General features: G+C 33.2%; 1 protein-coding gene and 1 long non-coding RNA gene across 2 annotated transcripts in view; one reads left to right on the forward strand and one right to left on the reverse strand.

Annotated features, from left to right (window-relative positions):
* Positions 1-17,544, forward strand: part of LOC127182016 (uncharacterized) — a 35,179-nt gene that overhangs the window by 17,275 nt on the left and 360 nt on the right. The gene's annotated exons all lie outside the window — the stretch shown is intronic.
* stx1b (syntaxin 1B) overlaps positions 1-17,544 on the reverse strand; it is a 52,820-nt gene that overhangs the window by 14,870 nt on the left and 20,406 nt on the right. The window contains exons 2-3 of the mRNA XM_051137091.1: positions 9,335-9,409; positions 8,358-8,457 (exon numbers count right to left, since the gene is read on the reverse strand). Coding sequence (XP_050993048.1) covers positions 8,358-8,457; positions 9,335-9,409 — 175 coding nt within the window. The remainder of the gene's footprint in view (positions 1-8,357; positions 8,458-9,334; positions 9,410-17,544) is intronic.

Consider the following 17,544-nt stretch of genomic DNA (forward strand, 5'->3'; position numbering starts at 1 on the left):
TAGATAGATAGATAGATAGATACATAGATAGATAATGAATGATACATAGATATGTTTATGACTTTAACCTTTGATCAGATCTCAGGTCATATTAATGTTGTCGCTCTTTTAAAGAGGAAAGCGCGGTGTCTGTGTCTGTGTCTGTGGTTAAGCGGTGGATGTGTGTACAGACTGCAGGCTGCAGTCATATGTTGATTGATAGTTACTGCAGTGCCATTCACTCCCTGGACACCACCTCAGCCTTTTCAACTCCCACCTACACACTCTCCACTCCTCTGACTAATCCAATCCCTCGCTACTTTCTCTCGTTTCTCCAGCCATGACAGTCTGATGACCATGACTTTTCTTCCACTACGAGTGTTAATGCCAATAACACTTAATCACTAGGGAGTATTTGTGCGTTTATTAAGAGGAATAATGCTCTTACAAACTCATAGTGAAATCCTGGCTATAATATATGTGCACAGTGACTGCCAGACATTTTTAGTCTCAAATTTAGTATTTAACTGTGTACTCCACTTTATTTATACGTTTTAACTATGTGTATATAGATTTATAGAACATATCATCACAAAAGAGGCTTTAATAAGCCAGGTTGAGGGATTTATACAAGCCCCACACTTCAAATCTCTCTGCGCCTCCTTCTGGCCATCAATATTGTGACTCGTGCTGATCACTTTCAGAGGGATGGACGGTGGGCGGCGAGTGGGAGAAGAGTGATAAATTATACGTCTATACGTTGCCCACAGTAATTAATCACTTTGATTGTCATTTCATAGTATATATGGGCGATTCCTCAATTAGGGGAACTTTTCTGTCACCAAGGATGATTACTTTTTTAACTTTTGTAAGATAGATAATAATAGCTTTGTACTTTTTAATTGGGTGTCCTTAATTACTTTTTCCTCATTTTTTAGAAGTCCCGAAAGATTAAAATTGCCAGAATTTCTCTATTTTTCTCAATCTCTTTAGTTATCGGATTGTTAGCTTTTGGAAACAGGGATTTATTTTGAACCAATGGAACATGTTGAATTGACCAAATTGGTAGTGTATATATTTGTATATGGGTAGTTGACAAATAGCCAATAAAAATGCTTCTTTTTTTTTTTCTTTCTTTGTAAAAGACCATTTCTGAAGAAGAAATGCATATGTTTATGTAGTGTGAAGTCAGAAAATATAAAGGGTCCCTAACTTCGTCAATTCTTTTTGTTGTTGTTGTTTTTTTTTTTTTTTTTTTTTTTTACATTTTTACTGAACTGTACCTTACATTTGTCCTATGTTGTGACATGGCCAAAATTAAGAAAACTCTTAATAATATATAAATAGCATGAGAGAGATTAATCTTTATTGTTAGACACTTATTTTCATATAGTGTTATTTATTTTAACATAATTTTAATTAACATAATTTTTTCCTTGACTTGTTGGACAATTTAAAGACTTTGACAACAAACTTTGCTGTAATCTGTTCAAAATTAAACCATTTTAAGATGAGAGATATTTCTATCTCCCCTATTGCAATACTCAACTGTTTTTTTTTAAAGATATAATGAGATAAATACAAATCTGTGGTTCTTTTATGTGCGTCAGACCATAGGACATTATGTCACACTAAAGGACAGAAATGGTAGTTATTAAAGTATTTCTATTTAATTTTGAACATGTCAAATGAGATACAATATTCAACATTATATTAACACAATATTTTTTTTTTTTAAACAAAACAAAATCATTTTCATCAACAAAATTCAGTCTCGTAGTCATTCAGTATGTTAATGAAACTCTTCTAGCCCCCCATCTGTGCGGCACAGCTAAATATGATTGATATTTATGATACAGCTAAATATTATTGATATATGATTGAAACTATATTCATTAAGATGTGAATGCATTTTTTAAACTGTACAGCTACTCTTTTTAAGGCATGATTTTGATTTTCAATTTATTTTCTGCATCGTTCTCTTAGGATCTCCTCCCTTCTGGTGGATCCCTGTTAATTTTCTGTCTATATTTCCGTGTCGTCTGTCTTCCACTAATTTCTCTCCCTCAATTCTTTCTGTTTCAAAAACAAAGTATCAGATTTTGTACTTGACACTTTACAACAGTACAAGTTTTCTGCAAAAACATCAGAAAATAGTTTAATGTAATTATTGCATTTAAGAACACTGAAAACAATCAAAAAAATAATAAAAAGGAGTTAAACAAATCTTATTTAATTATTTAAAATGCTTTTTAAAGAGACCTTGTCCTCTGGTGTGACATCTTTGTCATGGTGTGACAGTTTTTAGAAAATCTGAAATTCCAAAATTCCAAATTCCAAAATTTCAAAGAGAATAAATTATTCAAATTATTTAAAAATAAAATCAAGTACAAAATTTACAAATTTAAAATTGACTGACAAATGCTAGCAAATGTATATATTTGTATAAATGTACATATTTGTATATGAAAAGAGCCTTTTTGAGTTTTTTGAAAAATCTAAACATTTGCATTGATTTGCATCTTTCCTTTCTCAGAGAATTCCAAATGTTCAAAATAAATGTAACAAATTAAATACTTAAAAAAAATGATTGATAAATGTTATTTGAAACTTTTTTTAAGTACGTCACTAACAAAACAATGTTGAAAAGCGCCTAAAAAGCACTGCTGTCCGGTAAAACAAACGCTCTGTTTAGTCACGGGTGTCTGTTAAAGTGCTGTAGTCAGGGTGTGGCTGATTCCTCTGTCCATCGATTCAACAAAAGTGTAATGTATCTCCTGTCACTCAGTTTGCATCACAATATTTGCACACCGCTACACTATTGTTGTGTTTGCAGACAGCTAAATGCATCCCTACTCTTTCCTGCTCTATGAAAACAAGCCATCGTCTCATGTCAGCTTTTTTTTTTTTTTTTTTTTTTTTGCTCATGTGGTCGAGAGATCGATTTGCCCGACGAGGATGTTTCTTGTCACACCCACTGTTTAACATGACATCTAACCAGTGCTTTAATAGCTCTTGAATGTGATTTTATTTGTATTGGTTTAGCATTTACCACGCATTTGCAGAAGCAAACCTGTTGCAGAAGCAAATGAAAAATGCATACAAAATGCATAAAAAATGCATACAAAATCTACATTTATGAAATACTTTTCATAAATTTAATTTCTCAAAGCTACAGATTCTGTCTCTACTGCTGACTGTAATATTTTATCAGCTAATGTTATTTTAATGTGAATTTACTAGAGATTTATTATAGGTAAATGAACTGCATGAACCTGAATTCTGCACAGCATATGGTGTTTTTTGATGTCTTCTAAAGATTATGTAATTTCTGCAGGGTTATTTGTTATTTTTGGCCACCGCCTACTGCAAAATACATTTAGCACTCATAGCAATACTTTTATGTTTGCTTCGGAAAACTGAACATACAACACAAACCATCCAGACATCAAAAATTCCACAAAAATTTTTTACTTGCTAACATCATTCACTTTCAGGGCAACGTGAAGAACGTTTAAGGCTCCGCTATAATTCTGATGGCTAATTTAGTCATTTAAGCTGATTGGGTGAAATGCATTAATGAACTAGGACAAAGAGGTAACCATTAGTCACCCGTAGAGCCAACAGAGGTTACTGTTTCTGCTCAAGGTCACACCGGCAGCTGAAAAGAGAGGGATTTGCTCATCTTTTAACAACATTTACAGTAGCACTTACACAAGAGTGTAAAAACTAGAGTGACCTCAGTAAAGGATAATACAAAATGCTTTGGTTGTGTGGCGGTGGTATTTTAATAGAGAACTTTGGCTGCTAACATAGATGTTGTGGATTAGCGTTGAGAAGCGCTGACCCAGAAATGCTACCAAGATCACAATAACGTTGGATCACTTGAGGGCGAGGGGGATGGTATTGCAGTCTTGGTTAAGGAGCTAAGCAGCAAACACAAAAGTTAGCTTGAGCCCAAAGTAGGGGTGACCCATGAACTTGTCAGCAACTGAGATTATATTCCTGTCACTGTGTTTAGAGAGATTTTTCAGATAAATGAAAAATGACAGTGCAGTGTCTGTCTTTTCCTTTTTGTATGCATTCCTGCGACTCAATTCAGCCTTCTGCAGTAAAAAAAAGAGGAACTGGCCTTGGCAATGAACCTTGAATGCTTCTATGCATGTTATGCAGTAAATACTGTACTGTATAACATTACAAGCTCAATCAATAACAAACACACACAACACTACATACACTGGAACCGAAGGAGAATAATACTAAGGAGAACAACTAATGTTAGACTTTAAAAGCTATAAATGACAATGTCATCTTGTATATTTACTGACGTTTAGCCGTGTATAATTTTGCAAAAGTAGATCTGTCTGGGCATCCTTTTCCATAAAAAGACCGTAAATGGTGATTTATAACTAAAAAGTACAAAAAATACCATGACTACTAAAATGATTAATTTGTAGTTTTTGGAACATGAGAGTATAAATCACCATTCATTCTTGTCGTCATTGTAGAAAATGCTGCTGCAATTAGATATAACAACTTAAAATGTGTTGAAACAACTTAAATATCTAAATAAACTTAAGATAACTAATAATAACACTACCAGTCAAAAGTTTTTGAACAGTAAGATTTATAATGTTTTTTAAAGAAGTTTCTTCTGCTCACCAAGCCTGCATTTATTTGATCCAAAGTACGGGAAAAATAGTGTAATTTTGAAATATTTTCATTATTTAAAATAACTTTTCTATTTGAATATATTTTAAAATGTAATTTATTCCTGTGATTTCAATTTTTAGCAACATTACTCCAGTCACATGATCCTTCAGAAATCATTCTAATATTCTGATTTATTATTAATATTATTATTATTATGTTGAAAACAGCTGAGTAGAATTTTTTTAGGTTTCTTTCATGAATAGAAAGTTCAGAAGAATACCATTTATCTGAAATAGAAATATTTTGTAACATTATAAATGTCTTTATCATCACTTTTGATCAATTTAAAGCATCCTTGCTAAATTAAAGTATTAATTTCTATAATTTCTTTCTGGAAAAATGGTATAGTGTATAATGTTAAAAAGTAATGTTAAAAAGTTATATATTAATATTAATATATAATAATAATAATAATAATAAATGTTTCTTGAATAGCAAATCAGCATATTAGAATGATTTCTGAAGGATCATGTGACTGGAGTAATGATGCTAAAAATGTAGTTTGGTCACAGGAATAAATTACATTTTAAAATATATTCAAATAGAAAACAGTTATTTTAAATAGTAAAACTATTTCAAAATTTTACTGCTTTTGCATGCTTGTTGAGCAGAAAAGACGTCTTTAAAAAACATTACAAATCTTACTGTTCAAAAACTTTTGACTGGTAGTGTAAGTAAAGCACGAATATTCTAAACATTTTAAGTTGTGATACTATCAAAAAGCGCCATGAAAACGGCAACTTGAATGACATTTTCATTTTGGGTTCACTGTTACTTTAAGATTTACTTTATTTAATATGTTCTCCATCTCTCCTCGGGTTTCTGGTTCACACTGACACAGATATCGAGACAGACACTCAACTTCAACAGGTTCCCTTCATCCTTCATGCAGCATGGTGAAAACAGACAGGGAGGAAAGCAAAACAAAAAAAGAGAACAGAAAACAAAACAGAAAATAATGTTTCTTATGCATGCATGCAATAACGTAACAGAAACAAAGAAACCATGCAAAGCAAAATCACATGCAGTCAAATGTATGAAACTGAAACAACTGTCAGACACAGCGAGACATCATTTATTAAAGATTCATCTATAGCAGCTGAGTCATTCGTAGGCTGTGGATTTCTTGAAGTAAGCCAGGCAGCTCAGAAGGCACACTGGGTTCAATAATAGGTATTAATGCCATTTGTCGCAAAAGTGTCCATGCACAAATAAAAATAATTGACTGCAAAATCAGTCTATGAATTATTAAGTGGCAGGGAAGTATTTAGACATCTAAAATATACATTTCACGTTTTCATTTGTCAATTTGGAAGCAATATTTTAGTACCCATTCACGTAAGAGATTGAACGGAAGCATTTCTTAATTAAAAGCCATTGTAACTTCACCGATTTGACAGTCGACTTACTGCAAATGCACATTTACTAAAGAGCTGCTCTGTCAGAATGACCTCACACATTAGTCACCCACAATACTGGAATGACTCGGACACTCATAGACATTTGCCGTAATTGAAGACTGTTGCTGGGGAAAGATGAGGTGAGCAGGATTTTTTAGCAACATTTGAGGACTCAGAGCTGAAGAAACTGCCTCTGTAGATGCCGTGTGGGCTGGTGCACTATGAGGTGTGTGGGCTGGGTCTAACAAACACTTCAAGCGATGTGGTGGCAGTGCCTCTTTTGTAGAGTGGGTGGCGCAAATGCAAGGTATTGGAGAAAGGCTTGAATAGGCTCACCAATGAGCTCATATATCTTGCCACACAGCTGCAGTGAAGTTACGGAGCTGCTGCTTTCAGAAAAGCGATAAATACTTGCAATCCTTGCAACTTTCCTGCATTGTGATGGAGGATGCATGCATAACTTGCTCGTTTTTTAGGGGTTATAAATGTGTTATAGTGGAGTAGTTTAGCCAAAAATGAAAGTTTGCTAAAAATGTACTCGCCCTCAGACCATCATAACAAGATAAAGAGGAGCTTGTTTTTTCATCAGAACAGATTTGGAGAAATTTAGCATCACTTGCTCACCAGTGGATCCTTTGCAGTGAATGGGTGCCGTCAAAATGAGAGTTCAAACAGCTGATAAAAACATCACAATAATCCACAAGCAATTCATACGACTCCAGTACATCAATTAACATCTTGTGAAGTGAAAAGCTATGTGTTTGTAAGAAAGAAATCCATCATTAACACATTTTTAACCTTTTATTCATAATGCTTTCTTCAGTGAAAAAGTCATCTCGTGATTTGAAAAGAGAAATATGCATAGATCAAGCAACGTTTACAGGCGAAAACAGTTCCAAACTAATATTTCGGTGTATTTTGATGTGAAATGACAACAGGAGATGGACTTTTTCACTGGAGGAAGCAATATTATGGATTTTAAAGTTAAAATGGCTTGATGAATTTTTTCACAAACACACACCTTTTCCCTTTACAGCAATTGAACTGATGGACTGGAGTGGTATGGATTACTTGTAGATTACTTTGATGTTTTTTATCAGCGGTGTGGACTCTCATTCTGACAGCACCCATTCACTGCAAAGGATCCATTGGTGAGCAAGTGATGCTAAATTTCTCCAAATCTGTTCTGATGAAGAAACAAACTCATCTACATTTTTAATGGCTTGAGGGTAGGGCTGGGCGATATGGCAAAACATTTAAATCTTGATTTTTCCAGAACATTTGACCGATTCTCTATTTTTTTTTTTTTTTTTTTGTGATTTTAAACTAGTCAACTTAAAAATGTAACTACAACATAACTCAAGTAACTTTTTCTTAATTAACCCTCTAGTTAAAAAAAATTCTATTCCAGGTGCACCACACATGAAGTTTGTTAACATGATGTAAATGTTAAACAAAGCATTCTCTGCAAATGGTGCTCAGCGTTGTTAACGCGTCACACGAACGGTTAATCGCGTGCGCGACATGCAGTTGGATCGTTCTTTTCTCTTTACTGTTATCATCTGCATATTGTCGAAGTGTCTAATTCGTTTAATAATATTTTTATTCAAAATCGTGATTCCTTGATTTTGTAAAAAATAAAATCGTGGGAAAACACTAAATTCGAATTAATCGATAAAATCTAAAAAAATCGCCCAGCCCTACCTAAGGGTGAGTATATCTTCAGCAAATGTTGATTTTTGGGCCATTAAAAGCATAGTTCACTAAAAAAAAAAATGAATTCTGTCATTTACCTTCTGCGCAGTGCGCACAAAAATAGTCTATATGACTTTGAATTTATCCATAACTTTCATCTGTTCCCCATACATAGTTTTTCAATATAGCTCACAATTCATATTTCACTTTTATGTAAAGAAGGTGAGTAAATTATTCATTTCTGAGTGAACTATCCCTTTAAGGGCTAGCAGTATAGTAGACATGGAAAATATCCGGTGCATCACTGTTAATGTTAAAGATGTGGGTGGAGGTGATTGCTAATGTAAAAATGCACAATTGTGTGTGGATGTGGCGTATTTGTGTGGGTTAAAGGATAGATATGGGGGAGGTAAAACGTCAAATTTTCACATTATTGTTTTTTTTTATTCCATGCCTGTCCGTCTGATGAGATGTCACATATAGTAGGCTAGTGTCCTTAAAAGGAACTAGGCAGAAAGATCATTTTTAAACCACACAGTGCAGTGTATATTAGATTAGGGTGGAACTCACTTTCATCAGGGTTGGGTGCTGCTAGGATGGCACTGTGCTGCTTCTTGACCTGTTCTACATCCTCTGACAGCTTTTCAATACAGCCACGGATCTCCTCCACCTGTTAGAAGAACATGCATTAAATAATGCATCAATACAGTGACATTTGCAAATGATACGAAAGAGGACCAAATCTTGGCATATTGTCATGCTCTGTATATAATAATGTGGATCAATTTAATATTTATATTTATTTATTAACTTCTCTTTTAGAAACTTAGAAGAAACTTATTTGATATTAATATTAATCTTTAGTAAGTAAGCATGCAGAAACTAAACTGCGTTACAGTATGAACTGCATAAAGATGAATAAATATCATGCTGATAAGGAAACTATACCTTGATTGTTTTTAAGAGCTTTTTTTGTTTACTTGATTTACAAAATGACAAATTATCAGCATTACTGTTTGAGTATGTAAAAGCTGTTTGGACAAATTTTGGCCACAATTTCCAGTCTACACGAGTCAATGCTAGTTCTTAAAAAGTCAGAGCCAGTCTGCAGTTTTTGTGCAGTCGGAGTTGACAGATTTCACAGAAAATCACACAGTGTCTGATAGGCTTCAGACTACGAGTCCATCCAGTCAGAGGATATCAAACATTTAATATTTTGAGAACACATATTGTTTTCTAGCACCAAAGCTTATGTTTCTGAGTGAATTGTGTTTGGAATGATTTGAAAGTCTGGTACTCAAACGTTTAGTCTACAATGCCCAGATTTTTCTCTGTAGCCATCTACAAAGTCAGCAAGTGTATGATGCCTAGTGTTTTAAAACCTGTTCAAATTTATTATGTTCCATTTTTAAGTTGAATTGGAAAATTGACATTGATATTAGAATGTTTGATTAATTGGTTTATTTCTCTCTTGAGCAAATCAAATCATCTACATCTGCATAAATAGTAACTGGATATGGTGATATTTGCCTTAAGATAAAGTTTACCTGTTCGAAAAATTCATCCATAAAGTGGTCTCGGTCGACATGAACGACTTCCTCATCATCGTCACTGTCCTTAGCCTGTGAAAAAGACAAAAACACCATTTAAATGTCTTGATAATCTCAATGCAAAAAATAAAAAATCCTTCAAGTAGATGGAAAATGTGCTTTTGTAATGTTGGATGAGCACAGAAAGAACTAATAAAATTACAAATGTTGCACAACATACCTATACTGTGAAAGCCTGTTTCTGCCACTGCATAAAATTTTTTAAAATGTTAGTGTGACTTTTTATCTCACAATTCAAATTTTTTTTTTCAGAATTGCATGGTACAAACACACAATTTTGGCTTTTTATTTTCAAAATTTGTGAGACATAAACTTGCAACTGCATGTCATAAAGTCAGAATTGCATGATATAAACTTTCCTTTTTACAGTTCTGACTTTTTTCTCCAAATTGCGTAATATAAACTCACAATTGCGAAAAGTAAAGTATCACGCAATTCTGAGAAAAAAGTCAGAATTGTGAGATAAGAAGTCAATATTTTTTTTTCACTCGCAATTCTGACTTTTTCTTGCAATTACAAGTTTATATCTCACAATTCTGACTTTTTTTCTTAGAATTGTGAGATTTAAAGTCATAATTGCAAGTTATAAAAATTTTGAGGGAAATTGCGATTTTATGTCTGACTATTCTGACTTAATAATTCGCAATTGTGTTTTATAAATTCAGAATTGCGAGATAAAGTCAGAATTATAAGTTTATATAGCAATTCTGACTTTATAACATGCAACTGCGAGTTTATATCATGCAATTCTGACTTAATTTATATGCAAGAAACTTATTTGCAAGAAAAAAATTGATAAAAAGTTGCAATTATCTTACTTTATTTTTTGTTCAGTGGCGGAAATGGGCTTCCATACTATACAGTAAATGTATGTAATTGGGTAAATGTTATGTGTATAAATTAGTGCTGTCAAACAATTAATCACAATTAATTGCATCCAAAAAAAAAGTTTTTGTTTACATAATATGAGTGTGTACTGTGTATATTTATGTATATATAAATAAACCCAGATGTATATATTTAAGAAAAATGTTGTTTTTATATCAAATATATTTATATATAATATAAATTACATGAATATAAATATATATATATATATATATATATATATATTTATATATTTGTAAATATTTTCAAAATATATACCTTATGTGTGTGTATTTATATATACATAATAAATATATACACCACACACACATATAATATGAAAAACTAAAACTTTTATTTTTGATGTGATTAATCATTTGACAACACTAGTATAAATGTTATCATAAAATAATTTACATTTACATGGATTCATGGACCCAAAGTGACTTACAGAGGAGGAATACAACAACATAAGTGATTGATCTTAAAGAGACTCAAAAAAGAGCAAACATCAGTAATAAGTATTTCTTCCATCCATGCAAAATTATTGTCATTCTTTGTTGCTTATAGTGCCATCACTCAGTATCTCACGCATGAATGCGATGATAATCACCCAAAAACACTTGATATCAATACGCCGTGCTGTTCCTCAACAATTGGGCTTTAAAAGAGAAACCTTATGCAACACATCCAGACTGCTTCTCCATTTCTCATATAGGATAAAGTAGGGCAGCCTAATAAACTAATGCAAATCACATGTTTTCAGATGAGCGCACGGTGTCACATTTAAAAGATGGTTTGATTGTGTTCACATATTGGTATGAGAATTGGGGATAGCTGGAGGGCCATCTCAGATTAGCTGTACGGCCAATCCAATAGGACGCTCTCCTGTGTGTGTAGTCATAAAGACCATCCCGCCTCCCAACCTCTGCTCTCTTTCTGGGAACTAATAGCTCTTCATTTCAAGCAAACTGCTTCCCATTCAATGAAACAGCTAATTCCAGAGAGAAAACAGATTATAGTAACAGTCAGGAGACTGAGCTGGAATCTTGTTTACTGGAATAGTGATTAATACGCAGCAGTAATGTTGTAGTACTCAAGGCCGGTCATTTTTTGAAGGTCTTGTCTCAGACACTGGATTTTATTGTTCGAGACCACAACTGCGGGTTCTAAATTGGCGGTGCATTGTCTGATTTATTTGTTGATTTATCATTCTGAATGGATGTAAAACTTCCTGCATCAAATGCGATCAATAACTTCTTTCTAATTTGATTTCTTTTGATAATGTTGTGCCAGGTCTAAAAATTAATTACAAATTAATACAAATGCCCAAAAATTCAAGGTATGATTGCAAAAAAGTACTTGTATGGGATTTTTTATACTGTATTATAAAAGGTATAATTGAGCAAAAAAGCTGTTTTCATAAATATGAGCACAACTGTAAATGTAATATCGATTTAACAAAGGTTCAACAAACAAAGTCAATATTAAGTGATTTAAATTTTAGACACAATTTTAAATAGTTTTTACTATTTTGGCAACGGTCCGACCGGATGTGATGTCTTACAATCAATACTTTCAGCACATAGTAAAACACAGCAATGATATTTTTTCTGCAAAATGGACAATTATGAATAAAACGGATGTAAGAGCAAAAGACAGGGCATCTGAAAAATATTACTGCTGAGTGTGATTAAGTAATTAGAGTTATTAAAAGACATCAATAATGACTGTTTTGAAACAGGTTTCCCAAACCCTTGTTTTTTGTAGAATGAATGCTTACAACAAGCGCAAGACTGCAGACAGGAAGTCATGTCTGTTTGAGAATTTTACGAGGGCTCTGAGAGCTGCGATTCTCTGCCAGTGTGAATTTTTTGGATCCGATTTGTTTTGAGCTTCGGATTTGCTGAAATTGCACTGTAAAAGTATGCGACAGTCTGACCGGACATGATGCAAAGTAAAAATGTAAATTATATTTGTCTAATGTCATCCTAACCACCTGCTATGTAGGTAAAGTGGACAATTATGAATATTTATTTTTGTTTTGTTTAACACTGCAGCCTTCAATATATAATGTTTCTTCCAGAAGTAATAGCAGTCATTTATCCTCTATGGGTAGCAGTGTGTTCTTCATTAATTCATTACACTTGGTGCATCCAAAATTGTGTACTCTATGAGAAGGTACAGAATTTGATTTTGATGTTTTTACCAACCATTTGAAAAGTTGGGAAGAAAATGCATTAAATCGTATGAACATGGGTAGTATGAATGAAATTCGGCTGCCATGTTGCGCTGTTTTACTGCCATTTACAAATCCTGTCACATGACCTAATGGGATAGGAAAGTGTGCATTGAATCCACACTTCAGAATTCAGTGGAAGTAGTAGGTAATTCGGGCACTTTTCGCCTACTGAATACTTTGAATACTATGAATTTGGACCCTTGTGGCATACTGTTTTTCGCATACTATAGTGTTTTCACAATGTGTCATCAATCGGCCATATTGTAAACAGTGCCACTGAACCAACAAAACTTGCATATTTTGCTGATTATTGTTGCTGAAAATGGTCAATTATTGTCATGTTTTGGGCTGTACTACTCTGTCAGACCGGGAAAAACCTTTGGAGTACTATAGACTGCCAAAAGTTGTAATAAATCAAGGAGAAGAGTGCAAAAAACTGTCTGAGGAACAAAAGGCGTTTATGGTTGGCCAAACTGAACCAGGATTTCCAAGGCAAGAATCTTGACAACATTTGTGTTTGTTTTTATCATTTCTAATGATAAAGCTAATATCTTAATACTGCTCGTACGTATCTTTACCACCTATTCACTTTAGTTTGTAAAAATATTGTGCCCTTTTTGCTTACTAAGTCCTTTATATGATTTAGCAGGTTCCACATGTTTTTTCCTGTGGTTAGACAGCATAAATTAGCAGAACAGTGTATTTAGTAGTACATTAACCATGCAATCCGTGCTGTTGTTTACATCCGAGTATCGCGATATGGCCGTGCATCGGGTAACTGACCAAATCGTGACATAAGTGAAAACCATCTATTTGAGAGTTTTATAAGGGTTGCGATTCTCTGCCAATGCAACATTTTCAGATCCGAGCTTCGGTTTGGCTCAAATCTCACAGTAAACATACGCAATGATCCAACCAGATGTGATGCGAAGTAAAAATGGCAATTATATTTGTCTAATGTCATCCTAACCAACTGCTATGTTTGTAAAGTGAACGATTCTGAATAAAGAAATCAAAAATAATTATTTATTCTGTTGAACAATGCAGCCTTAGGCATAATATGTTCCTTCCAGAACTAATGGCAGTCATTTGTCCTATAGGGTAGCACTGTGTTCATCATTAATCCATCAAACTCGTGCATTCGAAATTGCATGCTGAATAGGTACTACCTTTGAATTTAAACTTACTTTAGTATATAAAGTATATCTATAGTATAAATGAGATTAGTAGGAATAAAATTCGGACATACTGCATTCACCATATTGTCACTGTCATGTGAGTCGATTGCGTCCCTTCACTGCCATTCATAAATCCTGTCCCATAAGTCCTGTGGCCTCATGGGATAGTAAAGTGCCCACTGAAACCACATTTCAGAATCCTGGAGGTAATAGGTCACCCGGGTAATTTTCATATACTTGAATTTTTTGAAGTTTTTTGAATATTGTGAATTCGGACATACTACTCTTGTGGCATTAAGGAGACATCTTAAAGGTGATTAAATTTAGTTAGCTTTAAATACGCGGTGTGATTTACATGACGTGTACGGGAAGTTTTTAAAGGTTATTTTATTTTTACATTAGTAACAAATTTTGTGGCTAATATTTGTTATTAACTCTAGGGCAGTGTTATTATCGTTAACTAAAACCATTAAAAAATTAATTGTTTAAAATAAAAATTAAATAAAATAAAAAATATAAAAAAAAAACTTTTTTTTGACAAGGCAACATTTTTCATTTTCATTTGGTTTAAGTTGAAGTACTAATAATAACAAATTAAAGTGACAAAATGTGACCTTGGACCACAAAACCATCATAAGGGTCATAAGGGTCAATGTTTCGAAACTGAGATTTATACATCATCTGAAAGCTGATTAAATAACTTTCCATTGATGTAGGCTTGTTAAGATATACAACGATTTAAAAATCTGTAATCTTAGGGTGCAAAAAAATCAAAATATTAAGAAAATCACCTTTAAAGTTGTCCAAATGAAGTTCTTAGCAATGCATATTACTAATCGAAAATTAAGTTTTGATATATTTACGATAGGAAATGTACAAAATATCTTCATGAAACATAGTCTTTACTTAATATCCTAATGATTTTTGGCATAAAAGAAAAATCGATCATTTTGAACCATACAATGTATTGTTGGCTACTGCTACAAATATACCTGTGCTACCTAAAACTGGTTTTGTGGTTTATTTTGTACTCTGTCGCTGATTTGGTTGACAAATGCACAAGAATATATGTACGTGATTGATAACTGGTTATTTCTTGAGCTGAATATTTTTAATCTCAAATATTTCTTCAGCGGTGCTATGCTAGACATAACTGTCTGCCAGTCGAGTGATGGATGCTCCAGCCTGCCTATCTGCAACTAACGTCATTTAATTCATGCAGAGGCTATTTTCACTCTCCCGTCATCAGATAATGGCAATAAAGTCCCTTCCCCCACGGGCAAAGGTGAAATGTCCAATGCTTTTAGCTTACTGACAATTGCTTATTGATTCAGCATTTTAGCTACCCATTTCTGTTTTATCCCCCCGATTCTATGCATTTCCCTGTGACAAGAGGATTGTATGTCAAAGCCTAATGAAATAGTAGCAGAAAGCGGCCGGTGTGTTGTCTCATCAGCCATGCTAATGTTTACTCTCCTGCTTCTCTCCTTATCTGGCCGCTCCCTTCCCGAGCCCTGCCCTCCCTGCCCCCTCAGCATCTGGTTTCACGGGGAGTGGCTTTGCCACTGGTCCCCTTGCGCTCTATGTCTACGGTACCGCAGTATCACTCGCTAATGACCTTCACAAAAAATTTCTATAGCAACAGATTTCAGGAAGGGTTTTAACTGCTGAATTGTAGCACCGAAGCCTCCTACCAGTGTGGTTGGTGTGTGGGTGATGATGGAGGATTCTGCAAATGTGGGTGCCTCTTTTTTTTTAGAAGACACATTCTGTGTCTACAAAGCTGGAGAGCACAGATAAGGTCTGGGGGAAGAGTTTGGAGACAATAAATCTCCTACGATGTTAGACAAGGGTCACAGTGGGACGGCAATAAACAATTCATATCTGCTTTCATCTCTTTTGCTGTTGAGTGACAAGAAGGGATTCTCGGCTCAAACGAGGGGAGACATTTTAGAGAACTGTTTTGGAGATAAATTGGGTGCTTCCTTAAAATAAGTCAGCCTGGAAATGACTAGAACAGAACGGAGATTTATACCGGCTTTTAATTAAGTAGCTCATGATTCATTTGCTACGAAGATTAAGGATGACTTTATTAGTCATCGAACAACCGACCGCTCTCATTTTGAGGTTAAATCAGGTTTTATATGTAAGAAAAAGATACCACACAAAAGTTTATACAATACAAAAGATATATATAGCCATTCTACTTGGTGCAAGCTGTTGTCCCACAACCAAAAAACACATTTAAAAGGCATTTAAGAGTTCAAATCCTAGATATTTGCTAAGATCATTTTATTATCTACTGAAATCCACAATAATATTTAAAATATCAGTAAGCTTAATATATATAAAATCATCTTTTAGTAGGTATTTTCAATTGGGAGGTGGCTGTCCTGAACCCTAACCCCTAAATTTCAACTCATGAAAATGATATTGAAATAATTTTTGTATTTTTTATTCAGTATCTTTTTGATTCTGTTAATATATATTAATATATATATATATATATATATATAAATACTATATATATAACATATACATATATATATATATATATATATAACACTATAACATTTAGTGTTTATATGTGTACAACTGTTTAGAACTCTGCTAGCTAAAACAACGTGGTGAAGTTTCTGTTTGAGTTTGAGTTTATTTGACACATAAAAAAGTAACAATAAACTGTTACATCTTTCTTGTCAAGGATAACACAAAAAAGTATAATTAACTTATTTCCATTGTGGTCCTTGCTTTAATAATTCAGTAGTGACGTCTTTGTTTTTTTTTTTGGGTGTTATCCCATAAAATTTTCACTACCGAAACAGTCACGACCGTAATATGTCATCATTGTTTCGGTAGTGACAAACAGATAATACTTTATTTGGGGGAAATAAATAACATTTTAGTACAGTTATGCAAATTTTTCATATTTTAGTATGTTTTAATAGTGTTTTAGTATGTGGGTTAAAATTATGTAATGTGGTCGCTACCGAAGCAATATTGTCACTACTGAAAATGTGCTGTTGTGACTGAAACATGGGATATTTTGTCAAAAAATAGTATACAGAATTATCAACTAAGATGTTATGATATTTTTTCGGTTTAGTGTATATTCAAACTATTGAATCCTTAAGTTTGAAATCAATGTGATCAACTTTTTGCCTTTTACAAATCAAAATACAAGAAATCTCATAAATCACACTTGAAATATTGTTAAAAATGTAATTGTTGTTGATTTAACTTTATAATAAAGTAGAAATATATATTTATAAAACTTTCTGAAAATACAATATGATAATTAACTGCACAATTACTAGAAATGTGTACATTGGATATTATACAATATGTGACTTTGCACCAATTCTGTAGAATGCCCCATATAAATATATCATCAAAGCTGCATTTATTTGATAAAAAATGCAGTAAAATATTATTATTAATAGGAAATATTATTACAATTTCAAAACAACTGGTTCTTATTTTAATGCATTTTAAAATGCAATTTATTCCTGTGATGCAAAGCTGAATTTTCAGCATCATTACTCCAGTTCCTTCAGAAATCATTCTAATATGCTGATTTGCTGATTATTTCTTATTATTATATTTTGAGTTTATATGTGTAAACCATGATGCATTTTTAGGACTATTTTATGAATAGAAAGTTCAAAAGAACAGCGTTTATTTGAAATCTTTTGTAACATTATAAATATCTTTACTGTCACTTTTGATCAATTTGATGCATCCTTCTTGGTTACTAAATCTTACTGACCCCAAAGTTTTGAATTAATGTTAAGTTTTTTGACATTTTGATATTTTTAGCAGTAGTGCTATATTAGGCGTGCTGTCAGCATGCTGTTGCA

The sequence above is a fragment of the Labeo rohita genome, chromosome 19, assembly GCF_022985175.1.
Source record: "Labeo rohita strain BAU-BD-2019 chromosome 19, IGBB_LRoh.1.0, whole genome shotgun sequence".
NCBI classification, from domain to species: Eukaryota; Metazoa; Chordata; class Actinopteri; order Cypriniformes; family Cyprinidae; genus Labeo; species Labeo rohita.